At 49.4% G+C, this 26,809-nt stretch overlaps 6 protein-coding genes across 6 annotated transcripts; 4 read left to right on the top strand and 2 right to left on the bottom strand.

The window, feature by feature from the left end:
- Window positions 1-867: 867 nt before the first annotated feature.
- GGI43DRAFT_413914 (uncharacterized protein) lies at window positions 868-1,989 on the bottom strand. Its single transcript, XM_083206963.1, has 2 exons — window positions 1,529-1,989; window positions 868-1,469 (listed from the first exon to the last, which is right to left on the bottom strand). Exons 1-2 carry the CDS (start codon window positions 1,751-1,753, stop codon window positions 1,131-1,133), a joined length of 564 nt encoding a protein of 187 aa, XP_083057546.1. The 5' UTR covers window positions 1,754-1,989; the 3' UTR covers window positions 868-1,130.
- Window positions 1,990-4,129: 2,140 nt separating this feature from the next.
- On the bottom strand, window positions 4,130-5,905 carry GGI43DRAFT_193894 (cyclin-domain-containing protein). Its single transcript, XM_083199982.1, has 2 exons — window positions 4,797-5,905; window positions 4,130-4,723 (listed from the first exon to the last, which is right to left on the bottom strand). The coding sequence occupies exons 1-2, from the start codon at window positions 5,513-5,515 to the stop codon at window positions 4,276-4,278; spliced, it is 1,167 nt and encodes a 388-aa protein (XP_083057545.1). The 5' UTR covers window positions 5,516-5,905; the 3' UTR covers window positions 4,130-4,275.
- A 756-nt stretch (window positions 5,906-6,661) lies between these two features.
- On the top strand, window positions 6,662-8,227 carry GGI43DRAFT_413909 (uncharacterized protein). The gene is made up of 2 exons (XM_083206962.1): window positions 6,662-7,421; window positions 7,479-8,227. The coding sequence occupies exons 1-2, from the start codon at window positions 7,401-7,403 to the stop codon at window positions 7,719-7,721; spliced, it is 264 nt and encodes an 87-aa protein (XP_083057544.1). The 5' UTR covers window positions 6,662-7,400; the 3' UTR covers window positions 7,722-8,227.
- Window positions 8,228-8,342: 115 nt separating this feature from the next.
- Window positions 8,343-12,136, top strand: GGI43DRAFT_193814 (armadillo-type protein). The gene is made up of 3 exons (XM_083199981.1): window positions 8,343-9,081; window positions 9,190-10,910; window positions 11,036-12,136. The coding sequence occupies exons 1-3, from the start codon at window positions 8,784-8,786 to the stop codon at window positions 12,041-12,043; spliced, it is 3,027 nt and encodes a 1,008-aa protein (XP_083057543.1). The 5' UTR covers window positions 8,343-8,783; the 3' UTR covers window positions 12,044-12,136.
- An 8,607-nt stretch (window positions 12,137-20,743) lies between these two features.
- Window positions 20,744-21,085, top strand: GGI43DRAFT_413892 (uncharacterized protein). The gene has a single exon (XM_083206961.1). It carries the CDS (start codon window positions 20,783-20,785, stop codon window positions 21,005-21,007), a length of 225 nt encoding a protein of 74 aa, XP_083057542.1. The 5' UTR covers window positions 20,744-20,782; the 3' UTR covers window positions 21,008-21,085.
- A 2,230-nt stretch (window positions 21,086-23,315) lies between these two features.
- Window positions 23,316-25,511, top strand: GGI43DRAFT_193703 (velvet factor-domain-containing protein). Its single transcript, XM_083199980.1, has 3 exons — window positions 23,316-23,470; window positions 23,623-23,834; window positions 23,922-25,511. The coding sequence occupies exons 2-3, from the start codon at window positions 23,681-23,683 to the stop codon at window positions 25,361-25,363; spliced, it is 1,596 nt and encodes a 531-aa protein (XP_083057541.1). The 5' UTR covers window positions 23,316-23,470; window positions 23,623-23,680; the 3' UTR covers window positions 25,364-25,511.
- The last annotated feature ends 1,298 nt before the right edge of the window (window positions 25,512-26,809 follow it).

Here is a 26,809-nt window from a genome sequence, read left to right as displayed (position 1 = left end):
TCTACTACCTCTACTACCTCTACTACCTCTACTACCTCTACTACCTCTACTACCTCTACTACCTCTACTACCTCTACTACCTCTACTACCTCTACCACCTCTACTGCTTCAACTATTATCTAGTGGTTGAATATTTTTATACTGTGCTGACTGCCTTGTTAAATCACGGGCGGGTTGCTGGATAACGAAACTGGGATGCTGAATTATATTTCCCTTTATATATTAGCAGGTGTTAGTGTGACTGCGAATGTGATATCAAATGTGATGACCCGACGTATAGTCCGCATCAAAATGACTATTGGGTTGTAAGTGTGTCACGTCTTTTGTAGGATCTCACTCAGCCTCATATCTGAGCCGCTTGAGAATATTTGCCTTGTAGATTTATTTTGTCGCGCCTACTAAGTGCTAACCGTTGGGCAGACTCTACTTTCAAAATGAGCCCCAGTCTCCAATGACACGTTTCTTGAAAACACGAAGGTCTTAAAAATAAAGCTGAAGCAAAAACAAAATGAAATTATTTAGCATGGCCGAACGAACTTTGACTTCATGGAGGTTATATCATGAGGTGCCGTACGAGTACCTGCTTCACAAGTGACAGTCTGGTAACTATTATTCTTTGTATGTAGTTAATATAAAATAGTGATTTATGGCAGTAGGATTGCTTGTTTGTTATCAGTCTTGAGATAAATACTTCAGTTTTTTATTCAAGCGCCTAAATATATTGTACTTTGGGTGCTTGATGTTATATTTGGGTTACTAAATGTATGCCAGTGGTAGTCATTTTTCACGACTGTAATAGAACCCTGTAGTGTGTGGATAAAATGCTTGGGGAGGAGGAGATGGAGCAGGCAGCAAACGTCAATTGTTCAGCAGTTTAACGGTCAGATATTGAGGTTTATTAAAGCGACTGCATAGTTTTATTCTACTACGTAGGCAGGTGTAGATATGTTTCTAGGTCGAAATTGCACATAATAGTAGGATACTTGGCTGCGCGTGCCGCCTTTTAAGGCGTTTTGGCATTTTGTGCCCAACTATGAGGCTAAACACAGTGGTATAGTATAACTACTGCTTCTTTTCAACTCTCTTGCCTACTGTTTGAGCAGGTAGTCAAGGAGTATTGGATAATGTTGCTATCCAAAGCCTTGAGATCTTGGATTCTTTGTATAGGCATAGTCAAAGACAAGGCAAGCCAAGGTATAGATATCGATTATTATTGGTAGGAGCCCAATAAAGACCATAGCTGGGTCTTGAACGAGCGTTGCAATAGGAAGAAGCGTAGTGAATGTAGCAATGATAATTCCAGGTAAGAACTTCTGTTTCCATCGATGCTGACAGTAAAGGCTGAAAACGAAGCCCCAGTGCAAACAAATTAAGATTGCGACCATTAGGAGGCATATCTCATCTAAATTTTGTTGTTTAACAAATAAGGGCAAGTGTGTGTGCTCCTGAAATTTCAATCCATCGCATATCTGTAATATCCTGTGTTAAAAGGAATGTTATGATATATATGAGAGTTCACCTGGCTTACAGGATATGTCGTCCAACATGATTCACTTTCGGGCTTCTTGCCAAATTGAGTGGCGGTGATATTTAGTAATGTTGCAGTGCTGCATGCCGCAAGAATTTTATATGCGGATGTTGGTGTAGAGATTGAGTCTTTACCAACCTCACTGTCGTCTGGATCAAGGTCTAGTGTCAATGGCGCTTGGACAGCCAAAGATTGAACGGCTGGCTCATTTTTTTTGGTCCGCATTCAGATAGATGGATTTGTTCTGATATCAAATTGAAAATCACGCATATATAGTTAAGGTAGTTGAATTTTGTTGAGTTCATATGAAGGCAGGCTTAGTACATCACCGGTTGCGTTTCCGATATTATAAGGGAGTTTTCCGAGAGAGAATCCGCGCAAGTGCTATGGGGCGAGCGCCAGTTACTAGATAGGTGTGCGCAAAGAGATGTTAGGAAGCGTTTTGTATGGCTTAATTACTTTTTTATCGCTTTTCTCGGCAACTTTGATCTTTATAGGTTTCCCGCCGCTACTCGAAGAAACTCACCGAATAGTCTCCATAACCAACCACCGCCAGCCACGCACTCACGGCCAAATGGCAATATGCAATGCGGCTCAGCTGCAGAGGCCTCCAGCTATTTGATTACGATATTTAATTCACTTGAGAGCTCATAGCATTAAGCGAACATAATCCTCGGCTGAATTACCAGTCCGATTGGACGCTCCTGTAAAGGCTTGAGGGGCATGTTTAATGCCCTCGAATCACGGTCACGACCACGTTACACGCATAAATTGATGCGCTGGCAGTATTCGCCTACCTGACGTAAAAATTCCATTGATAGGTGCAGATCGTCTTAGAAGTCAAATATGGAAGAACGCCCATCGTGAGATACAATCCAACACGTTGGAATTCTGCCTCTTTTATTGTATTGCAGGCGCTGATGTGTAGACGGAGTTCTGGTTGAATCTCCATTGAATGCTCCAACTCTCTCTCAACGCTTTACTGCTTGGCCTAATCGCTGAAGTTTGCTGGTGGAAAACCGCATTTCTTATTCTCTGCTTTGTCGCCATTTAATCGTCAAGGCTTTGGTTGGATAATCGCACTGGGTCTATCCTGCGCAAATATAAGCCTCATTAGCTGAATAGAGTTGTGTCGCTCTATCCTCTTGGCATTTTTCCTTGATCGACTGCAAAGGTGGCCATCTGTGACACTTCTTCGTTGGTCTTTTCGCCGACTATCCAGCTCAACTTTTGTGGCAATTGATCGCCCAGTTTTCCTATGAGCTCAGTATCTTACGGTGTATACTGGGTATTGTTCTATTGAAACATAGTGGGTGATTTCTCAGCTATCATTGCCCCGAGGGTGGCGGCGGATGGTGTTGGTTCTGCTGTCGACAATGAAGCGATGGCTATTGCAAACCAACATTTGCCTCTCGCTGCTGATTCTTTTGACGGGGAGCCAGCAGGATAAATTTTCCTGGGCTTCAACGGTAACTTTCGTGTAGGTGCTTCTATTCGCCTCTGCAAAGTCTTTTAAATGCGCTGCTCATTTATGAAATAGGATGCTGCTGTCTTGGGGCCTGACAGGTGCTTCACTCATTATTTTCCAATATCGATATCTTCTCGAGTAAGTGCAGAGTAGTGCTTCTAGATACAGATACCTACCTAACCGCAAATACAATGTAGGCATCGTCATTGGGTAGTCTTATATCCTCTACAGATTTGGCTGCCATTTGTGATAGCTTTACAAACAGGCCTCGCGGAGGCCATTTTGCTGTTACCTCTATGCGCCACGGCTGCTATGCTATTTTTGGCGACACGCCAGGCTCGGCCAACATTTGAGACATTGAGGCTCCCAAGCCCTGTCACCAGATCCGATCACCGTAGGTCTCGACGATCGAGTCAGGCAATGCTCGAATAGCCTCGCCAGTGCGAACCCTCAAAGGTAAATTTGTAACAGAGCCGCGTGGCATCTTCTATCCTTGCTTTGGTAAGATGACTGAATATGTTTGGCGATCTGCTACATGCTTCCTTGATTCCTGTATCAGCATATGGATCGCTATTTTTGAAGTATTCGGATTGGGCTAGATTCGCCAGACATCATCTTTTTGGTGACAATCCCTGAACAACGGAATGATTCAGGCAAGGATATATAGACATGTAACTAGACAAGGAGATGTAAGCAATTACAGACTTTGGTGGTGGTTTTAGCGATAGATATTAAAAAGTGCTGAAAGTATTTTTCCAGCTAACATGGATGTCAACTTGTATATACAGGTATTCGCTTCTGGCACATGCCAACTTCCGCGAATTCTACCAAAACCTCGCCCCGTATCCAACATGCAAGAATAACAAAGATGCTCCATTTACAACACCTATAAAACGCCAATTCCCTTCCTCCACCCATGTTTGCCCCCCTTCCCACCATGCTCCGAATAATGAATCCGAGTTGCGCGTGTATTTGCTGACAAAGTAAAACAGAGACTGTAAAAATGCCCTTTTCCCTTCCTATTGATTTTGACCCACAAGTTTATGCAAGGAGATGTGATTTGTGTGACCAGAGATGCATGTCGTGAAGCAGCAAAAAGGCCAATGAGATGACGGCTGGCGAGAGAAGAAAGAGAAGAATAAAGTAAGTGAACACAAAAATTAAGGTGCTATGGTGAAAAAGGTGGGTATCATTGATATAAGCCGTTTCTCGACGTTGGCACAGCTCTCTCCTGGAGGGGTGTTTCAGAATGCTTATTCTTTAGCCCCCTCCGGCGCTCTTACTGCTGCACAGCATCTTCTTCGTTGTCATCGTCGTCAATTTCGTCGTCGTCATCATCGCTCGACCCATCAGATTCCAGCTCATATCCCGGAGCTCTCTGGACGAGTCCCTGATAATAAGCTACCAAAATTTCCGGATTCGGCACAATTCTCCAATCCACCCTGTAAAGAAACTCCAGCTCGAGCAGCCTCAGCTCAGCAACACGCACTCCGCCCACTCGCGCGTAGGTCGTATTGTTCCAAAAGGAGTCAGAGAGGCCCTTTGCAGCGACTGTGGCAGCGGTGATTAGGAACCGGTGAACAGTGAGTGTGTTTATGGTGAATTCCGGGTAGAGAGCGCAGAGTCGGTCGATGTAGTAGACCATGGCCAAAAGAAGCGGTGGCGTGAGCGTGGCATGTCTGGCAAGCCGATGAAGATAATCTCTGACCGAGATGCCAGGGGGGGTTCTGCAAATGGACAGCGGTCAGACACGCACGGACGAAAAAAAGAATGATGGAAAATTCCGAAGCTTCTACATACCTCGAGTGAAACCGCGTTAGTCCACCGCTTGAAATGCGAATTGCGTCATTGGTGGCAATCAGCTCTCCCAACATATGTGCAATCAGCTCGACCATGTGTTCTACCGGGCAAAACTCATATTTGTTTGGCAAAACACGGGGAGGCTGTTCCTCAGGCCTGGCTCGTTTCGGTGCTTGAGGAGAGGCGGACCGTTGACCCTGAGCCTCAGTTTGAGCCGCATCGGAATTCGAAGCTGTGGCAGCAGGGGTCGAAGAGGCATCTAGTGAAGAAGCTTCAGCGGTGGCGGCAAGTCGACGCTTATTAGGCGACAGAGCGTTGTACAGTCGAGTTTGAGCAGGCGAGGTTCGGCTCGGATTTTGCGAATCGTTGATGCCCATATTCGTAGATGTCGTCACGGTCGTCTTGGTGGTTGTGGTCGTAGGAGCTGCTAATGGGGAGGCAGAGGAGGAGGAAAACGCATGAGCAGGGGACCGAATATCGCTTGTCGAGGCCCCGGTACGGCGTGAGCGCCCTGGAGACAGCGCTGACGAGGATGCCGAGACTGATACAGCCTCTGACTCTGTGGATAACCGGCGATGCAGATAGGAGGGCTTCGGGCTCACGGTTGGGAGCTGCGACGGGTGGGACGAAGCAGACTCCTGGGAGGACCTCGACGCATTGCGGAAGCTGGTGGGCGAGGCGTTGGCGGAGGGAGAGAGAATGGGGGATGTCTTCAACATGGTCTCCTACGGCGCATCATCGGAGCGCGGCTGTCTTCTGGTCGTGCTGTTCGTTGTGGCTGTGGTTGTTTCGCTCTTTCTGTTTCTCTGGTTTAAACAATAGGATCGCAGACAGGCGAGGACAGCGCGCACGAGGCCAGAGAAAGAGGCGATGGCGAGAGTGGCAGAAGCCGTCGTCGACCGTTCCGATATTTAGAAAAGGCCACCAGCCGTCCTGAATCGGAACAACCGGCGGTAGGCGGCCGGGCAGCGGCGTGCTGGCGAAATGCAGTGAGACACAATCTTGAAAAACGTGGAACAGCCAGATCTTGTCCTTTTTTTGAGCGAACCCGAAAGGCTCACCGAAGCACCGAGCCAGGAAGATCTTATAGTAATAGTCCCAGGTCTAAATGCAAGCCAGCGAATGGCATGAATCGACCAGCGGCGGGACGGACGCAAGGCGAAAGGATGGAGGGGGGAGTTAGCGGCCAAGTAGCGATACTTTGTACCTAGCGAAATGCGTGGGATTGGGACTAGCAGAGCCGCTTCGAATGCAGGTGTCCAATTCTGTCGCTGATCCTTCTGCTTCTCTATTGTTTAATCGCGCTGTAAATTTGCTGGGTGGCAGCACGAGAGGCGGCATGTGTTGATGTCGTTTGCTATTCAGACTGCTGTAAGGGGCACTCCGTACTGAGGGATATGTTGTTGTCTTTCAATCCTGCTGCAGCACAGCCTTGCTGGTATATGTATCTGTATATGTACTTGGACACGCAGATTCAGCAGCAGTGAGACGGATCCCCATCATTCAAAGCCTGCAACAGCGGCTTGGAATCTGCTCTTCTCCGCGGTGATTGGCCAGCGGTCTAGTATCCGGCCGGGATACTTGGTGGCGGGACCAGAAGGCTGGTGTGGCTGTTGTGACATGAAAAGGGTAAAAAAGAGAGAGACAATGCGAAACGAAGAGAGAGGGAAAAAATTGCTGCAAAAGCCGTCCCTCTTTTTTGAAAACTGCTTTTGAGACCTAAAACCAAAACTAAAAATCCCGATGGAGCATGCAATACTGCGAAGGTATTGACCTAATCGGTCATGTCCGAGCAGCTCAGCCATTATCTGGGCGCATCCTTGGCTGGACCCAGAAGTACTGGTACTACTAACTTGGCGCCGGTGGAGCAGAGTCGCAAAACTCGCGGGCAGAAAAATCTCTTTGCTTTCCGAAAACGGAATTCGTTCGGTATTATTGGCTAAAGGCGATCGCCATTACTTGAAGGAAACAGCTGACAGGTCAAGCAGCAAAACGGTGCATCCCGATCTGTTCTCTTACAAGATTAAAGTAGAAAACACAAGTACATGATAAAATCAGGCATTTGCTTTATAAGCCTCCCTCCTCTCTGTCTCTCTGCCGGTTCTTAGTCTGACCGCATCTTTTGACTCGCGTGCGTCCCGCATTGTATGCACAAGTACGCTGGGTCTGGTTGGAAGGCGTTTCTCGTCTCATCGCTGTGGGTTCCGTCATGATGTCTACCTAGTGCTACATAATGCAGATACCACTACTACAGACTACTGTTAAACGAACAACCTTCTCCATAGACCGTAATGCTAGCAGCAATGACAATACCCCAGACTGACCCCAGACCACGCCAGCGAGGGGCCGTCTTGTGGGATCAAAGTAAAAAAAGATGAGTTGTCGTTTGATCGATGCACGGTCGTGGCTCAACGAGCACCTGTTGTTGCGAGCTCGTGGTGCAAAGCAGCCCGGTGATTCGTTAGCGGCTGTGACCCGAGTCCAAGACACAAATTTCAGACATGTCTAACATCAGCGGGAGTTTTCATTTCTGATTTGTGGCGGCTGCAGGACTAGCAGGGGGGAAACAGAGCTCTCTGCCCTACTGGTGCTACTGGTGCTACTATGCTGCTACTGGCACTGCCACTAACACCTGGATGAGATGATGTTTCGTTCACCGGCGTCTTTGTATGGAGCACTAACATGCGGAGCAGGGCCCAGGGTGCATGTGTAGTTCTCACGTGTCGAGGCTCGCTTGGCCGTTTTGTGATATCCAACTCTCTAAAACCTACAGAGTTTTGCATAGTATTTATACTCCATGCAGTTGGCGATAACGGCTGGCGGTTGAGGCGAAGGCGGGAAAATGCCGCACAAAGAGGCGAGGCGAGCATCACGTCTCGGAGTTCGATGCCGGCAGTCGGAGCGGATGGTCCGGGGTGTTTCTGATTGCGTCAAGGAAACTTTGCCCAATCAAGTGCAGTGCACCATATTCATTATTGATGTTTGATATGTATACTCAACGGCACTGACAATTGTATTTCGCCGGTGAAAACTAAAGCAATTATAACGCTCTGGCTCTTTGCAATCAGTCTTTCGTAGATGTGAAGCTCTATGTACCTATTAGGTGATGGAGCTTTTGCTAAAGTTCTATGGAGTACATGTACACTTTCATAAACCTTAAACCAAAGCCTACAGATGCAATGTATACTTTAAAATACAAAACGGCAAATGACACGACCAACCATGAGCTGTTATCATGCAATCAAAACGCTTAGCTTATCTCGATATAATTTGCAGTGATAGCCGCGATTCCTTCATAAGATATTACATCCATTACCCCGTATAATCAATTCTTCTAGAATTCTTCCATTACTATCCGTATTTTTCCCACTTACACCAAACCTGCTCTCCGCTTTCGTCATTGCACTGATTGGCCACAAGCGGTAGCCGGCAAACGTCGCCTTTTTATGGAGACGTCTAAAGAGAAGGTTAGCAGAGATCCGATAAGATAACACAATGCACGTGCCACAGCATCGGACTTGCCTTGGCGTGACATCTCGTCAGACTGCAAGACAACAGCGACGCCGTATCGACGACATTGAATAGATTCATGGATTGATATCGCCAATTTATTTACGACTCTACACTGATATCGCTATCCTGATCTTCTCTTTACGCACTCGTCATCTCTTACCCCAGGCGCACCATTGCCCCGATTCTTGTGCATTTCTTTACTTGCTTGCGCACCACGTCTTCCTTGGCTTCACAAAGCTCAGTCAGCCGAATCCGCCGGAGCTGATTCGGGATCCCCCCTTGTGTTATCGATTGCATCAGCGTCATAGGCTATACCGACAGCTCATGCGCAGCTCTACACGCGAAGCACAATAGCCAATCTTGACTCAATCTCACTAGTCGACCAAAGGCGAGATCCCGACGCCCTGCTCTTCTCGGCATTCTCCGCTATAGATCCCACTGCTACCCGCTTGTGTAGCCGGCACTCCCATCTCCATGGCGCGACCCCAGACCTCCCCGATCCTAGCTCAGCTTCGAAACGCCAAAACGTGCCCCGAGCAGTCGACAGCTCTACAAGCCCTGAAGAATGAGATCATCGGACATCACCAGAAGAAGGAGACATGGGTCAGCCTGGGCGTGCTGGAGCCCGTTATTAGGACTTTGACCTCGGCCCGCCCTACGCCCAGGTCGAGTACAGCCAAAGATGTTAGGCCGCAGGCATTGAGTCGGCCTCTATCAGACGAAGACAATGTGAGGCTACAAGCCTTGCAGATCATCACAAGCTTCGCCAAGGGTATGTATTCCGAGATCCGTCACGTTAACTTCTGCAGGACCCCTGCAGCTTTGCTCGATCCTCCACTTAAACAGGTGATACTGACGTGTGATGCTGCTTTATTTGCAGGCGGCCCTCCCTTCTTACCGTCCGTCCACGCCTCCCGAGCTCTTCCAGCGATCCTCGCATGCACATCGCCCAATGCCAACCCGCCGCAAATCGTTGTCGCTGCCCTCAAGGCCGTTAGTGGCATTGCAGATGCCGCTGCCTTGGCATCACCGTCATCAGATTTCGATAGTCTAGCTCTTGCCGACGCAATATTTACATCGTCATATCATCTCGAATCACTATGTCTTATACTTGCTTCTACGTCATCCAGCCGCCTGCAGCAGACCCAGGTTGAGCTTGTGGCCGGCTTGATATCTCGCACTTGTAAAGAGGAGCGGCATCAGCAGGCTCTGGTCCAATCTGGTGTTTTGGATATGCTCGCGTCGCGCTTGGCCAGCTTCGCCGTCAGCCAGGGCCATGTTGTTCCAGGAGCCGAAGCACAAGCTTATAGTGATGGTTTATATGAGGCATTCCCCAAGGAAGCACCCCATGGAACGCAAATTGGTCCCGTGCTTGCTGCGGTCGCAGCTATACTTGGGGAGTCCAAGTACAGAGCAACTCGGCTCATCAATTCTCCCGCCATTCTCGCCGTCTTCCCTTCCATCGCCGTTGAAGCCAGTGGCTTGAGCGGCGCCAAAATCCAGAGCCCGACGGTTATGGATTACTTACTACCTCAAGTGCCTCCTCCTTCTTCCAATGCTCGCAGTCCACCCCAGTCTCACCACCATTCTTCCGCTAATACACCAGACCGCCCCGAATCACGAACTCCGAGTCAAACGCCTGGACTTAGGCTAGTCTCCCCTGCTGTCTTGGAGTCGGGGTTGGACAACTCATCCGATGAGGTCGAGAGCCCTTTCATCCCCTGGCTGATTATACAAGCCAGATCACTGTCTGGCTATGGGAGACTCATGGCAGTCACTATTCTGACAGCACTCTTCAAAGCCGGACTAGGGCGCAAAGGATGGAGAGAAACCAGCCTTGGTATGCTCATAGTGCCAATTCTCCTTGAGTTGATTACGAAAAACGACAAGGAAGAGGCCGAATCACAGAATACCTTTGATGAAACACAGCATCTTATCCTAGAGAAAGCGCCGGCGACATTGGCCCGTCTCATCACTGACAGCGAACTGCTCCAAAAAGCTGCTTATGACTGCGGTGCAGTTAAGACGTTGACGAAACTTCTGAGGCGGGCTTATCGCTCTGTACCCATCCTGGAGGCAGCAAAATATTGGTCTCCCCAGCCCGATACTGATATGGATGTTGAGGGTCTGTCTGCATCTTCACAATTGGGACAGCTTGGCCAGGATCCGCTGCTCTCGCATCGTGTGAGGCTAAGAGAATCGACGCTCAAAGCCATCGGCGCCGTAGCCTCTGGAAAGGAAGATTACAGAAAGGCCCTGGTTGAAGAAGACTTCATTCCTTATGTCATGGAGTCTCTTACTGAGTATCCCAAGCGTCCTAAGCAGATTAAGGACCGGCTCAAGGATAAACCAAGCGCAGAGCCTGAACCACAGGCCAACGTCTCATCGGCATATGGCGCTAATCCATTATCTGTCATCGTCGCGGCGTGCCATGTTATTAGGATGCTCTCACGATCCATCAGCATACTGCGTACAACTTTGGTTGATCACTCGGTTGCCATGCCAGTCTTCAAATTCTTAAAACATCCTGACCTTAATGTCCAGGTTGCTGCCACAGCTGCTATTTGTAATCTAGTTCTGGAAGCTAGTCCAGTCCGCGAAGTTTGTCAACCCCCTTCCTTTCCTCTACTTAACTACTTGATTTCCCTCTTTGACATGACGTCTATCCTCTCTTCCTTTCAGCGTCAATGCCCACGATACAAGACTATCAAGCTAACAGCTGCTAGCTACTGGCCGAAAACGGTGTTATGAAGATCCTCTGCGAACACGCCCACTCTGATAATCCTGCTCTGCGGCTTAATGCATTGTGGGCTCTGAAACACCTTGTTATTGCTGTGAGCCCCGATCTAAAGCGATCTTGCTTGGAGCAGCTTGGTTCTGAGTGGTTGGTACAACTCATTTGTGATGATGGCCAGGATGCTGTTTCATATAACCCCCAGCCTAGCCAGCCGTCGGGTGATGATGTGGATGTAGATGTGGATGAAGAGATGGATGCCTCGCCGTCCGAAGAACTGGTGAGATGGATGTTTGCAGCAAACGGCAATCCACAGAAGCTGGATGCTTCGAGATCAACCAAGCTACGCCAAGCGGAAGACAAGCTCGCTAGCCTGCGTGAAAATGAACTCAACTCACAAAGGAGATCCCGCAATGATGAAGTGGCCGTTCAAGAACAAGGTCTAGAGCTCATCAGAAACTTGGTAGGGCTCGGAGTAGGAGTCTCTGCGGAATCGCCTTATGATACGACCGAGATGATTGATTACCTGTTCACTACCATTGGGCAAGATCGGCTCTTTGACCTGTTATCCTCAAAACTACGAGCCAAGGTGCTCCATCCTTTCTCTCGACGAGCGCCAACGCCTGGACAGGAGACCAGACTCATCCATCCCCATGCAAAAATCATCATTCCAGTCATTTATATCTTGGTCCATATAGCGGCTAGCACCCACCAGCATCGACAGCTGGTGGCTAGGCAGACAGACCTGCTGAAGCTGCTCTACCAGCAGATTGGCAATCGAGATAAGGAGGTCCGTGTCGCCGTATGTCATTTCATCATAAACCTTACTGGGCATGACGATGAGAGTGAGGCGCAAGATTGGTCTATGAGGGCCAATGAATTGAAGAAGCTAGGATTCCATACGAGGATGGAGTTTCTCAAACACAACGACAGAGATCTCGACGTGAGAGAACGCGCCAAGACTGCAGTCTATCAGCTGGACAGGGCGATCGATTTTTAGCGCGAAGAACATGCCTGGTTAAATATTTGGCTGGATCTAAACAGGAGAAGTGCACTGGAAGCGCGTGGACAAATAGCAGAACGTGATATTGGAAATGAAGATGATCCAACTGCAATAAGTAGTTTCGATTACGAAACTGGAGTTGAAACTGAAGATGAGGGCGGACTCAAAGATGAAGATGGAACCATGATTGCAGGCGAAATCGAGAACGAGGATGAAACAGCAATGGGGGTCGATAACGATAATGAAGATGAAACCATGATTCAAGGCGGGAATGAAGGCGGGAATGAAGTTGAAAACCAAGATGAACTCACAATTGAAGGCGGAATCGAAGATGATGAAACTGGAAACACTGCGTAGCGCTACATAATTGGACGAATCCGAGGATTCAATTGATGCCAATGGTGGATGAACAAAGATGAGGATGAAGACGAAAGAGGTGGAGGGCAAGGAGGACAGCTCTTGGATCTGCTTTGATACCGCTCTTCTGTTTATACTTTCTATCTCTGATAATATTTTTACTTCTATGACATGGGCATGGATATTGAGAGCAAGGGCTTTTATAATTTAACAAAACACAAAAGCGAGGAAAAGAGAATAGGGATGAAACACGGCATGTTCTATTGTAAAGCGAATATTTTTACACATCTCAAAAATTATAACAGCGAGTTTGCTTTTTGCTTTTTGCTCTCTGGACTTGCATGTTACATTCGTTCTCTGAGTTTTACTTAGCAGTTTTGTTTGGAGGCTTCGCAAGATTGGGACGACAGCAGGGTAGCTACTTGGAGTAAATCAAGTTTGATTGATATTAGCTCACACGAGTATGGCATACACTGAAGCCGTGTGATTACGAGTGGGGATTCTAGACACAATAGCACTTCCTCTGTTACCCAAGAGTGAAAGAACATAAATCGACCAGATGTCGATTAATCCAGGGTTCAAATGAACCAACACGTCGTATTGACCATAATAATACCTTCATAGATATTAAGAAACCACCTTGCTTACTTCAAACACAGCCCATTTCTATAAATTAAAATCCAATTAGCACATCATCGTCTCATTTTCTATTCCTATTCAATATACCCTATAATAGGCAAAATATCAAATCCATGCTCGACGATTCCTCCCACGATATCTACTACACATACACCCCCCTTTCCCTATACTTACATTTTTTTTCGAAGAAACATAGCCCCGTCATGCACGTTGGCCGCACATGTATTTCTATTTCAAATCTTATATCTCGCGTTGGTCGTGGGTTAAAGAACCCTGGTCAGAAAATCCACAAACAACACATCACATTTTTTCGGAGACATGTCACCAACAACACGCGTTGGGTCCGATACCCCAGTGCCGAAATGGAGAAATGGAAGGAAAAGAATAAGTAGACCAAAAAAAAAAAAAAAAAGAAAATAGATATTTTTGCCTATTCACGGGCGGTAATTTGAGTTCCGGCATGTCTTTAAAAAAGAAATAAGCTTAATGCAGGGAGGTGTAGAAGAACAACAGGAACAAAAAAAAGACTTCTGACACACGCGATTTACAATGAAGAGAGTGAGGAACCAACAGGTATTTCTTCAAGAAGCCTGTGGAGGCGGAGTTCAATAAGAATAAAGCGATGTTACCACGGCCCCCAGGTGAAGTCATCTCGTCTCTTCCGCTGAGACAGAAATTGATGCTATTCTCGATTAGAAAGAGGCGAAAGAGATGCCTCCCCAGAATTCTACATTCTCCTCTCTCCTGCACCAATGTTAGCAACACGCAGCAGTGGCATGTCTAGCCTCATCCGCAAGCCAAGAGAGACCAGTGTCTCGTTTCATCACACAGACCATGCTCGCAACGCACCCAACCTTGATTTCGAGATGAAAGTGGGCATCAAAACATCTTTCGCTTGGGGTCCTAATTTCTTTATGGGCAGACCATCCATGGCATTTTCACACTAGCAGGAACTCCGGAACGATTTACCGAAAGAGAATCACGTCTTATCTCAACGATTTGAGCTATAGCATATTGTGATATAATCTCGATCTAATATTATAACTGACAGAGAGTGGGTAAAAGGGAGTGAGGATGGGCATCACCCGCTTGTGCACAGGTATGCGGCTTGCTAAGAAGAGGCAAACTCTGCCGATCAAGAAGAAAGCAAAATTGTCTTGCTTAGAAGAGCCAACAGCCCCAGGATAAGACTCTCAGCAAGATTTCACTCTGTAACGATGAATGTGTTCACAGGGCGAAAAGGGGGGCTAAGTCACATGTAAGGCTGCAAACGCAGCGGCAAGACAGAAAGAGACAAGGTAGCATATCACCGGAGTATTTTGTGTCCAACAGTGGGAGACAAAGAGTAGGGAGAACTATTTGTACTACCATTATCATCTCGATCGCTCGCCAAGGTGATGGCAGCAGTAGTGAGATGTTTCAACATGTTCTTAGACATGCAGAGCCTCTCTGGGACTTCTTCCTGACACCAAGTCGGGTGTTCGAGATTCCGATACTAGTATTTGTGGAGCATATATTTTGTATTACTTATAGGCGGTAACAGGTGAGTCAACCTATCGCGGGGGGTAAGGCCATGATGTGTTGCACCAGTTTGTTGTTACTCGCTGTTTTAGCGCCTGTCTTTGAATCTCCGGGTTCTTACTACTACTATTAGAGTATGAGATATGCCATGTCTCAAGCTAGGATAAGCCTACCGGAAGATTCGCCAGCAAAGCTTTGTCGAACGTGGGCTTTGGTTACCGCCCAAGGAGGGTAAGCTGTATGGAGTAAATCTCTCCTTGGTCATTACAATGAAGAAGGAGTAAGTATACCGCGTTTTGAACATGTGCTTCCAGAGACGAAATTACCTTGGCGGTGACACACCAAGCACCAATAGCTCTCATCTAGCACTGTTCCTTCGACCAGCATTAAGAGACTCGATGGATCAAAAACACCCATTTGAACAAAACACCTAACCAACAGAGCCTTGTCAGTCCAGCCACTTTGTGTGCCCCAAAGCTCCCAGATGATCCTAGATGACATGGGAAGGGGGCCGGAAACTTTGTAAACTTTGAACGGCGCTATTATGAGACATGCATAATAAGTGGCGGTCCTGGGTCACGTTAATGAAATGTCAATCCTTGGCTTTTTGTGTTTGGTCTAGCGCTCAGTTCCGGCTCTTAGCTGAGCGTGTTCCACGTGGATTTCGTAGGAAACGAAATGGACACAGCGGCTGGATCTGAACTTTGCTTCTCTGGTTTTTGAGTTGAGTGGCTAAATGCTCAAGGGAACTGTATCCGAGCTGAGGTTAGAGTTGCAGCTAGTGTAGCGTTTGAGCAGATCTGCAATAGCTGCACTTTTCTTGAACTAGAAGCCGCCTGGTGCCGGAAAGGTGTCTGAGCATGAGGAATGAGTAGAAGGTACTCCGGATATACAGATCTTGGCAAGAGCCCGGATGATCTACGGGCTGCAAGCTTGCATTAGGACGAACGATGATGCATATGTTTAAGGAGAGACCTGGCCGCAAGGACAGGGTCTGATGACAACTGTGCCTGCAGCTTTGACTATCTCACGGTGGCATGGCCTGTGGATATGAATGTCTACTAAATGCGAGCCCTTGCAAGCATAGACTTAGCAAGCAAAGCCATTTCAATTGTCGAAATTCATTGCAAGATTGGCACCGAAAAGCGCCTATTGCATAAGATTATGCTAGACTCGGTGGTATCGCTAGTGCTGATCAGGTAACATGCAATAATTATTATGCTCGTGCTCTGGGCGGCCAGGCCGGCAGCGACAGTTTGCTGTGACCAACAACCACACCTGGGACACTGCCTGCGTCAAAGCATCGTGCCACTTTGGTGTGCACCATCGGCAGTGGACGAGGGGGGGGAAATAGCATCTCCAGAATCTTTGGTGTGTTTGCGATCCTCGGAGCGCCAATGCAGTTACAGAGCTGGACGAATAAAACCCCGGCTTATTTGAAAATGCCTGTTGGGCCGCCATGTTCGCAGAAGTACCAGCGACCGGTCATAGGATCTTTGCTGGGGGTATCGTTATTTATTGGTCGGGTGGCGAACAGGCGCACGAGTCGTGCTAGAAGCCGTGTTGTTTGCTGGAATGCTCAGCTGAGAGAGAGTTCCATGGACTTGGTATCGACGGTGTCGGCACTGCGTGTAGACGCCCGAAACCTTGCCCTTGGGTTTGGGACTACGAACTGGCCAACCTGCGGCAGCGGTTTGTCGGCGCTGCTTACTCAGACGCTTCGTGCCGCCGGTTCAAAGGAGACCAGTCTGGAGAAGGCAAAATAGTAGGTAATCGTGCCATACTGCCAGCCTTGGTGCTACGTAGTTGGGGATTCGGCTGAAATACTTTGGCGTACTCCCATCAACTTTGCTAGACTACAGTATAGCGTCTGATGTCAGTCAAAATTGAAGGGGTGGGCTGTGGTAAAGATGATTTCAAAATCAATAGCCGAACCAATACCTACTTGCCTGTGCTGCTCTCTTTCGTGCTACATACTTTGGGGTATAGACGCCTAATACGTACTGGCCGCGACCGTGGCTTGCTACCCCTCGAGAGCTAAACACCGATCAATGGATGAATGAATGAGCAAACATTTACAAAGCAGAGACTTGCAAGCAAGCACGGTGTCGATGGACCATGAGAAGACACGGCTGTGGGGCGGATTGCAGGGCACAGACTTGGGACAGGCCGCTCTGCGAACAGGGTTTATTCCATTCGCTAGCCTAGCAGCCTATAGCGCAACGATGCGAGACACCAATTGGCCCGAAGAGTTGAGCAGAGGTGTCGGTGGGGAGTGGAGCCCAAGACTTGGAAGAGGCGAGGGCGGCTGTCTGCCTGCTAAGGTTCGAGGTAAGGGGCCATCGCGGGACAACGGTCGTGTGCAGCCGGGCGGCGCTGATAGGCTCCAAGGGTAGCATTCCAGCGGTTCCAGCACCACCCGTGGACGGGCTTTCGGACGAGCAAGACTTGGGAGGGGGTGCGAAGCTAATAACAAGTCGGACGCGATCTGGTGAAAAGGGCCGCAAGATGATCTCGGCCGACACGCTCAATCGGGTTGCTGACTTTCATTCAATGCTGAAGCAGCGTGGCATCCGTCCGGAAACATATCCTTGATCGAAATAGGATGAATCTAGCCCCCCTGGAGAAGCCTTTTGTGGCTGTACATACATGGTTCTGAGGATATCGTAGATGATAATGAATAAGGAAATGAAAAAGTCGAACAGGGACATGGCGGAAGATTTTTTTCCTTCTCTTGGTTATAGTTTCCATCTCTGAAGTCCCTGGAAGAGGAAGCTACGCTTGAAAAAGAGCCTCGGCACGGCGGCTTCTGCCGCAGCCTCTGCACCAAGGCGAAATACAATGAGCAGGAGCATATTACAGAGCACTTCGAACAAGTAAGCAGGAGCACTGCCTGGTGACGCTCCTGCCTTTGCACGCTGGAGCCTCGTGTGCGTGCTCTCCCGCCGAGGCAGCGACGTTCTGCAGCAGCTTAGTATTATTACAGGACATGCACTTGCAGCTACAGCGGTGGTAGTAAAACTGGCCTGCAGCAGCACGCTCGTAGGAATAGGTACAAGCTCCCTGCCAGTCCACAAGTGAGCACATGTGCCTTAATTAATTTTTCTTCCCTCTCTTTTGATATGCGTCCAAACGAGTACGACACAACCCATAACTCGCATCTTCCCATGCAGTTACAGTACGACATGTCTGAGCATCGGGAACGGGGCCGGTGTTCAAATGGGTCTTATAAAAACAAAACGTTTCTTTCCAAATGCTCTTCCTTGCAGTATGTACTGGGTTCATCCCTTCAGTCACGCATGCCGCGTGGCCCCGATAACTTTATGCGGCACTAGACTAGCATGGCGTGGAATGGCATGTAACGGCTCGCTTGCCTTTCTGGAGCTTGTCGTGACTCGAAGAAGAGAAGAAAAGAAAACTTGAACGTTTGAAACCCACCTAATTTCGGAGTGGCTTCCGTTGTATCCTGGTGCCTGCTCTGGGGCCGATCATGTCTTTGAATTCCCACATCGAGGGGGCCATGGAGGGTTTCACCACACAAGTACAATTCTCGGTGCAATAGAGGTTGAGCCTGCTTGTACAGTAGTGTTACACAGCGTTGCGGGAGAACAAAGGCATGTAGGAACGAATAAAATACCTCTTCTACTGTGGCAGTTACTGATAACGAAGCCTCGCCGCTATTGGCTGTGTGTCCTGGATGGATGGCATTGTTGCTATTTCGAGATGCTATTCTTACTACTACCTACTACTCCGTACTGTACACAGGTATAGAGCTTGGAGCACAGACGGAGAGCATGCAAGTGGACAAACTATCCATTCACGCTGGTGAAATCTTTGCACAATCTTGCTCGGTAGGTTCGTCTCTGCCGTATGTTACATACAAAGAGCCACTCGATCGGTCTAGATTGCTGGCTAATACAATGGAGATGATTCTATCAGTCTGATATTACCTGCAATAGCGCCGTCGAGGGTCCTGTGAGCAAAGCCAGCCGTGCCGTAGATTAATCCCAGCGGGGAAAAAAAGATGGAGGCGGCCAGGGTTAGCGGGGAAATTCAGAGCAGAAAGAACATCAAACGAACTGGAGATGGTGGTGGTGTCTAGCATATACAGTACAAGTACATACGGCATCTTGCATTCTGCTCATCTGCAGAGCACCATCGGACCTGTATCTCTGTTGTTTCTTTTCTTAGGTTTGCTCAGGCCACCAAGCGCACACCTTGTCCAAGAGGCATGATAAGCGTTCGGAGCACTCCCGTGCTTTTTTTTTTTTTTTGCCTCTTGACGTGTTCTGGGGTTCTGGGGCCTTGCCTTGCCTCGCCTGATAGCATTTACGGGGTACAGAGAGCGATTATGACGGTGTTCGCGTGGGGAGCCGCTGATGGAGGGTTGCAATGGCAGAGCTGTGATTACCAGCGTTGGCCAGTAGCATGTTGTACAGGCATTGCCAGTGGCGATGAAAATAGACCGCAGCCCTGGAGGAGTTAACGCCGCAGCGGATATACAACAAGTTCGTGAGAGAAACGTGCTCGTCAACCGGGAGTACAGCGACCTGCAGGTATGGCATGTGGACATGCTTCGTGGTGTTGCTACCAGGCGCTCCTCCAATACGAGACACGAGGCCTATTCATACCTGCTTGTACATCAAAATGCCCCGGGTCTTACTGGTAGCACAGTAATACTGTGTCCCCCGCGATATGACTGATTGATTGATCACAAGTGCAAGCCAGAAGTTGGCCAGAAGTTGTGTCACCATTTTGGCAAATCTCGAATGCGTCACTTTTTACTGGTAGGAACGAACTGGATGGTACATGATCTTCCTGGCAGTTTACAGGGGTTTTCAAGGTCACCACACTGTACTGTACCTGTAGAGGCAAAAGTGCTCGTACGAGGTACCAGCAAAATGCATGCCCTTTTCGGGGACAGACGCCCAAGGCACAGCAGCGCTACCGGATGGGTGCGTCAAAAAAGCGTGGCACAACTGCTGCAGGTGGCTGTCCCGTAAATGGCCCTACATATGACATGTCAGGTTGCATGATCCGACACGGCAGTGCCTCGTATGGGACCGAAGCACGAGATCCACAAGTCCATTTTGTGGCCCCGGCAAGTCTTTTATTTTGTCTCTTGTGCAAGCCTCTTTAGGCCTATTTCATACTGTAATGTACAAGTACTCGCACAAGTACAGGTATGCATGGGCTGGAGCTCCCCTCTTCTCTGGCTTGTGCGACTTTGCTGTGCCGTGCTCGAAAGAAGAGGAGCGATGGAGGAAGAACTAATACACAAACTTGGAAAGGCGCACCAGGCTAACGGACACTTTGTGCGATCTTAGTGACCGAGATACGAATGGGCAAATGAATGGGTGACGGGTCTCTGGGATGACAAGCCGACAGCAAGAAAAAACGATACTCCCCGTTTTTTGCTATCGGTGGATACGGCGGGAAAACCATGTGTCAAGAAAAGACTGGGGCGCCTAGGCTGACGATGGATGGAGATTGCTGTAGCTCTACTGACCACAACCGGTAAGTCGACCAGGATTCTGCGAAATGGGCCAGCAAGGAAAAAGGGAGGCAAAGGGAATAAGGGCTGGCGACACTAGCAGCCAGATCCATGGCGGGCCGGCGTCGGCCGAGTGGTCAAGCGTGCTTAGTAGCAGCAGATCCAACGGGGTTCTTTTTTAGCTGGCGGCAGCTGCTAGCTAGCAGTAGCTTGTTCTGCCAGTATGAGTGTCTCGTATGCATCTGTGGCCGAGAAGGGCACAGATGGATAGATGGAGGGCATCTTCTGAGCGCTAGACCTGAGACGCAGGCAACGAGATGCTGGGATTGGACGGACGCTGCAGCATCCGGGGGGCTTGTCCAAGTCACTCCCAGTCGCCCACGAGGCGCTGGGACGAAGAGGAAAAAGAGGAGAAGAAAAAAGCAAAGCATTTGTACGTGGTACCAGTACAATTTGGTCATGCTGGGACTTGGTACGGTAGGCAGCCTACCCGAAGCGGATGCTGGCGGTATCACAGGCGGCATCACAGGCGGCGTGTCTCTCTGCACCCGGTACCTACCTTGGTGGCCGGGCGATCTGGCTTGTCGTCCGGTCGGGCTGTGTCATCGAGCATCACTAGCACGAGCAGTAGCAGCAAAGACCGCACGCCGTCAGCTCCTAACAATATCATTGATGGATGTAGCTGGGCCAGATGACTGCTGAGCAAATGGGCCGCCGTTCCATCGATGCGCCATCCAATGGCCAGTCATTCCCCAGGGCCGGTGCCAGACCCGTGGGATCGTCTCCCCATCGCCCGTCAAGCGCAATCAATGGCGCATCCAACAGCACTCTCATCTCACTCGGCAAAGGACCGCCAGCGGGCGAGTGGGCGACAATCAATACCGGCAACAAGATGCCTGCCAAGCACGGGCCACTCACGGCGCCTGGCCGTGCTCCCTCCAAAACCCTAGATGCGAGCTCCAGCCAGTCCCAGCGAGTACCATCCGGCCAGAGGACCCAGCAAAATAGCGCAGTCAGAACGCACAGGCGATGAGCGGCTCTGGTATCACCGACGCCATTTCGCCCGCAGGCCGTGCCAATGGCAGTCGTGCGAGACGCCCGTCTCTTGTTTGGGGCCTGGACCCACCGCAATATGGAAACTTTGGGATGTGTGGCGCACACCCCGGCTCCATGGCCCAGGTTCTTGTCTCCAAGAGACGCGAGGTACGCTCTGGATGCTCTCGACGGCTCCGCGTGGTCCAAGTACCTTTTGTCCTGAGCTAGAGTACTCTACCTAATGTACCAGCGCACTGACATGCAAGCAGGTATAGCGCACGCTACGGATGCCAGGCCATCGGTCGGCTGCTGGCGCCTCTCTTTTCTTCTCTGTGCTATTTTCCCCTTCTTTGCTTTTTCTTTGCCAGGGCTTCGGACTTTGAGAGAGAGCTAGCATTAGGGGAAACTCAGCTGAGCCGGCTACTGCAAGGCAGTATCTTGAAGAGCAGCCCGGTCTGCGCCACCAAAGTTGCAGCGATTCCAATGGCGATATCGAGCCCATTATTGGATGCTGCTTGCTTGCCTGGACGGGTTGACAGGTGGTGGAGCCGTCCGGCTTTCCTGTGGGCGGAATGAGTGAAGGCGGGTGAGCGAGTGATTGACTGGAGTGCCTTGCTTGTGCTGCTTGTGCTCGTACAGGTATGTACTTTCTCTGCAATACTTGCTGGGGACTGGTACACTGTAGCTCGAAAGTCAACCATTTTTAGTGGACAAGCAGCGCTACTGCTGCTCACGGAGCGGCAAGTAGTAGGTGCTGCCACCATTACAGGTGCTACGAGTGGTGCAGGTACAGTACCTGTGCTACGGGACAGCACCGCAAATGTATCAACTGCTGTGTCTGGCCCACCAATGGCGTGGCAGCCGGTGTCTTTTCTTTTCCTTTTGTTCCATCCTCTTTTCTTTTCGGGAGGCGCTCAGAAACTACCACATCGCACATCATCCTTGCTCATGCCATCAGCCCATCGCCTGACTCAGGCCATGCATTTGCCCGCTCGCTTTGCCTGGTCCTTCTTTTTGCCCGCAATGTACAACTAAGCCGCCATCTTTTGCCTTCGCTTTTAACATTAAACACGGGAACGGGGTGCTGCATTAGCTGCACAAGCACAAGCATCAGTGCTGTCAAAAGCTCCTGCTGGCGAAGCAAACATTGCTGCGACCGACCGTCTGGAACCCGCTGGGGAACCAAGTAAAAAGGCCGGGTGTGGAGAAGTCGGGCCACCCCTTAGTCTGTACCGCCGCCAATAAATTATAGTCGCCAGGGCTGCAGCCTCTCATCACCACGAAGCTCAAGCGACAGTGTTTCTTTTTTTGGCTTTTCTGCTTCCTCCCATGTGCTCCCATGTGTGCCTGTGTTGGTGAGAGCAATGAGTACATGCACCTGAACACCAAAGAGACACGGTACTTGTACTTGGCGGGCTGGGTACCTTGGTGGTGAGCTGTCTCGTCGCTTACAAAGTACATAGGTGTGTACTGTAGCACCAGCCAGACGGCAATACCAATACAGGGGCCTGGGCTACACTAAGCTGGCTAGCTTCTCCCATTAATAGGTGCAGCTCGGCATGAGCACTCGTACACACAAGTACTGTACATGGCCAGCAGGGTCAAGGAGCGGTCCGTCCTGGCAAAGTACCAGCAGCACCCTGCTGGCATGCGCATTACAGCGCGGTACCTAGCGGGCATCTTAGTGCCTGTACCGTATAACTCAGACAAGCCCTCGGTAGCGGTACCAGTACCAGAAAGTCACCCGTGAAGCTGGGGCAGAAAATCCTTCCTCCTCTTTCTCCTCCCGAACGAACCCAACCGCCATCCGGGCTCTCTAATCTGCACACCCCTCTACCATCTGCTGCATCATCCACCCCCAGCGCTCACCCCTCTCCACGCTCCTTAAAAAAGAAGAAAAAAGGGAAAAACGAAACCTTTCGCGTTCTTTCGGCCAAGGCTTACCTGATTGGACCTGGCCCAAGTCCTGGACATGCCAGGCTCCCTCAGCTGCGAGACCCGCTCTCTAGTCCCAGATTCCCGGGGCCCTCAATAAATGTGGCCCTGGCTCTAACGGAGCAGCGTCGCCCAGCCTGGCCAGCATCTCTTAACTGCTACTACTACCTACACGGTCGCACATCCACTTCTTCGTCCTCCTGCTGCGTTCTCTCTTCTTGCACCTTCCAAGCACACAACCTCGATATACTCCCAAGGCCTGAGAGACGATAGACGAGACCAGACAAGGAGGATACAAAACAACACGATCAACCCAGTCACTTTCGATACGACCCGTCGTCGCTGCTATACATGATTAAACGACTCTCGACTACCCGCGTACTGTAGTCTGGGCTGAACAGCGGGCGGTTTGGCGGCCGGAGAGTGCCTCGAGTCATTTGAAGGTGAGTTGATCATTTTTCATCAAACACAGCTACATTGCCTCTTTTTGCAGCTTCATATCTCTTTTCTTTCCTGTCGCTGCTACTGCCTTATCTTCCGTCTCTTCGATTATCGTCACCAAATGAAAAACTGTAGCACTAACACAGCAAAACAGCCTCTTTTTGATACATTCGTCTTCTTCATTCAATTACACACTTATTCCACACAATATCATGGCGACGCCTTCCAGTGTGGCCTCCTCAGCGGGCCAGCGGGACATGGTCCAGCGCATTCACCGTGTGACTAGAGAGAACCGTCACCTTTGGTACCAGTTGACGGTTCTGCAGCAGCCAGAGCGAGCTCGTGCATGCGGTTCGGGCATGAAAGGTACGGTTTTCAATGTGACAGATGGATGATGCATCGTTCTTCTCCATCTTTTCTTTGCAAAAGTCTTCTTTGCTCACTCCCTCGTAGCTAACAGCGACCGACGACCCGTTGACCCGCCACCTGTTGTTGAACTTCGCATTATCGAGGGTCCTTCCGTTGAGGAAGGCAAGGACATCACTTTCGACTACAACGCCAATTTCTTCCTTTATGCGAGCTTGGAGCAGGCTCGTCCCATTGCCCATGGCCGTGTTCAAAATGGAGCTACTAACAACCCTCCCATCCTGACTGGTGTTCCTGCATCTGGCATGGCCTATCTCGACCGACCTACTGAGGCTGGATACTTCATCTTCCCCGATCTCTCTGTCCGACACGAGGGCTACTTCCGCCTCTCATTCAGCTTGTTCGAGACGACCAAGGAAGCCAAGGACTTCGACCTGGAGCCTTCCGATTCCGATCTTCCCCCAGGCGTTGACTGGAGAATGGAAATCAAGACGCAGCCCTTCAACGTCTTCAGTGCCAAGAAGTTCCCTGGACTGATGGAAAGCACTCCCCTCAGCAAGACTGTTGCCGACCAAGGATGCCGAGTCCGTATCCGCCGCGATGTACGCATGAGGAAGCGTGATGGTAAGGGTAGCGGCTATGATCGACGCGAAGAAGAGTATGCTCGGCGTCGGACCGTCACGCCGGCTCCCGCCGAGGATCCTCACGGCCTGCGGGCCAGATCCGTCAGTAACGCGAGCGAGCACCGTGTGCCTTACATGCCACAGGAGCCATCACGACGACCATCTGCTGCTGACAGCTACCATGCTCCCTCATTGCACCCGCCTCCTCCACCTCCGCCTCCCTCTTATGACGCACCTCCGCCATCTGCTCGCCCTGGCCATCTTGCATTCGGCGACCCAGCAGGTCCGCAATATGGAGCGCCCGCTCCTCCTCGCCCATATGTCCACCAGCAAAGCGCCCCGATCCCTCCTGCAACGCCTACTGGGCCATATTCAACATCAGCTTCGCCATCACCGTATGCCAAGACAGACTCGCAGCCGTACAACTACAGTGCTCGACCTCCGGCGCCCAGCCCATCCCCAATTCCGCCCATGAGGCACGCCATTTACGACAGTCGACCCTCGGAACCATACTCATCGACTGAGAGGCGATCTTCGCATGCTCCTTACCCTCCTTCTGGCCCAGCGGCACCATACTCTGCACCGTCTCTTCCGCCTCTGCCTAGACGAGAGTCGACTCAATCATCATTGGCGCCCCTCAGGATTGCTTCTTTGGTATCGCCTCTCCCGCCTATCGAGGCACAAACAGAGCCTCTTCCTCCTCCACCAATGATGTCGACAGGTGGCAAGAGAAAGCACGACTACGTCTTCTCACAAAGCACTAGGCCGTTGTACAATGGCCAGAGGCAACTTGATGCTCACTTTAGCCACGGCTACCGTGGAATCACCCCTGAGCCTGATCAGGGTGTCTACTCAAGAGCCGACGGTCATATCGGCGTCGTTACCTTCAACCAATACCAGGTATAAGCCTCTCGGCATGCTACAAACTCGACTCCGATGTATGAGCGACTCAAAATATTGGAGTATTATCTGCATTTTATTTTGATGCGTGATAGATTTCTCATGGGCGTTTTGGGGCTTGTATCGACTATTAAATACCTCTTTTATTATTTCACAAGAGGGCAACATGAATGGGCTGGTGATTTCTGGAGTTGGGGCACGACAAGCAGCTTGAAGCTTATATAAAGCAAGATGGCTCGACGGAACACAGCAACTTGATTGTGTTTTTTTTTCCCCTTTTATATACATATATATATCACGGTTATTCTTGATTCTTTCCTCCGACAGGTTGCACCACGCATAGATTGCCGAAACAAAAAAGAGAGACGTGAATGCGATGAAAATACCATTTACGCTCTACGTTGAATTTATTACCCATATTTTGTGTTAATTTGGGCGGCATCACTGTTTCGCTGAAACAATCATTCCTCATAGTTGTTTTTTTGATGGGTCTTTCTTCTTTTATATCTGTTATTTTTATCAAATGATACAACCTATTAGCACAAGTAGTTGTTTCTTTATCTTGCTATAGCGGACAGTATTCCCAATATCCTATTACTATCATTACTATCTCTTCTTATTTCCTTGTTTGAGAATCTGGTTCAACACTAATCTGCAAATGCTGGAAAATGTGAAAGGAAGTCCAAAGAGATTTCCCGTCGCAGAATTACCTAGCAGTATTTCAATGTGAGGGAAAACTTGGCAGGAGGAAATTTTGAGTTTGGGAATTTAGATTGTCCATTTGTTTGAAGTTGGTACGGCAAAAATACTGTCCTTGATTGCTTTTATTTATTTTCTTACGATGGAAGAGTCTTTATATGAAGCTGATTCAACAATTGTGGTCGGTAGCTTTTGATTCTTATGTCTTTCTTTGAAGATAGTTTATAATTGATATACACATTTGAGAACGATTCTTGTATTCGAGTTATTTTGTTTATTTCTTTGTGACTGACGAATTGAATTGTAATATATAATGCGCTCTGAAATGCATAACTCTTGGATAATTCGGCAGCACATCACACAACTTGGTTGCCTGCACTGTAGCTCGTGCTCTGATCGTTTCAGGCCAGCACAGCCGCCAAGCGTAGTGTCAGTCCTGCCAGGTACTTGTCGTACTTAAGTAATATAACTTGACAGCTCTCTCTCTATCTACTTGCTTCAGGCTAAAAAAGAGCCGGAGCGAGATTCCTAAAGAGACTATCAATCGTATGGCATGAGCAATTAAAAACCTCAAAAAAGAGAGGAAGGAGGAGACTGAGTGTGGAAAGAAGAAAAGAGATCGGTGAAATACTACCCTCGGGTCGGCTAGTTTGTCGGGCTGTGACTGTATTTTCGAGTACAGAGTGGCTTTTTGACCCGTAAAATGAGTAGGTGAGAGACCAGGGCTGGGTGCGCTAGAGGTGCTCTCTTGTG

Source organism: Trichoderma evansii (genome assembly GCF_050947405.1).
Source record: "Trichoderma evansii strain SZMC 28006 chromosome Unknown GGI43scaffold_21, whole genome shotgun sequence".
Classification (NCBI taxonomy): Eukaryota; Fungi; Ascomycota; class Sordariomycetes; order Hypocreales; family Hypocreaceae; genus Trichoderma; species Trichoderma evansii.
Note: the sequence above shows the minus strand (reverse complement) of the source record. Positions and strands in the feature narration are given on the sequence as shown.

Bases quoted from the DNA above. Each gene is read 5' to 3' on its own strand.
- GGI43DRAFT_413914 (XM_083206963.1), bottom strand. From the start codon at position 1,753: ATGCGGACCAAAAAAAATGAGCCAGCCGTTCAATCTTTGGCTGTCCAA. The intron at 1,470-1,528 runs GTAAGCCAGGTG...AGGATATTACAG, and splicing joins CATGTTGGACGACATATCCT to ATATGCGATGGATTGAAATT.
- GGI43DRAFT_413892 (XM_083206961.1), top strand. From the start codon at position 20,783: ATGCGCCATCCAATGGCCAGTCATTCCCCAGGGCCGGTGCCAGACCCG.
- GGI43DRAFT_193814 (XM_083199981.1), top strand. From the start codon at position 8,784: ATGGCGCGACCCCAGACCTCCCCGATCCTAGCTCAGCTTCGAAACGCC. The intron at 9,082-9,189 runs GTATGTATTCCG...CTTTATTTGCAG, and splicing joins CATCACAAGCTTCGCCAAGG to GCGGCCCTCCCTTCTTACCG. The intron at 10,911-11,035 runs GTTTGTCAACCC...AACAGCTGCTAG, and splicing joins AAGCTAGTCCAGTCCGCGAA to CTACTGGCCGAAAACGGTGT.
- GGI43DRAFT_193894 (XM_083199982.1), bottom strand. From the start codon at position 5,515: ATGTTGAAGACATCCCCCATTCTCTCTCCCTCCGCCAACGCCTCGCCC. The intron at 4,724-4,796 runs GTATGTAGAAGC...GTCCATTTGCAG, and splicing joins CTAACGCGGTTTCACTCGAG to AACCCCCCCTGGCATCTCGG.
- GGI43DRAFT_413909 (XM_083206962.1), top strand. From the start codon at position 7,401: ATGCTGCTACTGGCACTGCCA. The intron at 7,422-7,478 runs CTAACACCTGGA...TGGAGCACTAAC, and splicing joins TGCTGCTACTGGCACTGCCA to ATGCGGAGCAGGGCCCAGGG.
- GGI43DRAFT_193703 (XM_083199980.1), top strand. From the start codon at position 23,681: ATGGCGACGCCTTCCAGTGTGGCCTCCTCAGCGGGCCAGCGGGACATG. The intron at 23,835-23,921 runs GTACGGTTTTCA...ACTCCCTCGTAG, and splicing joins ATGCGGTTCGGGCATGAAAG to CTAACAGCGACCGACGACCC.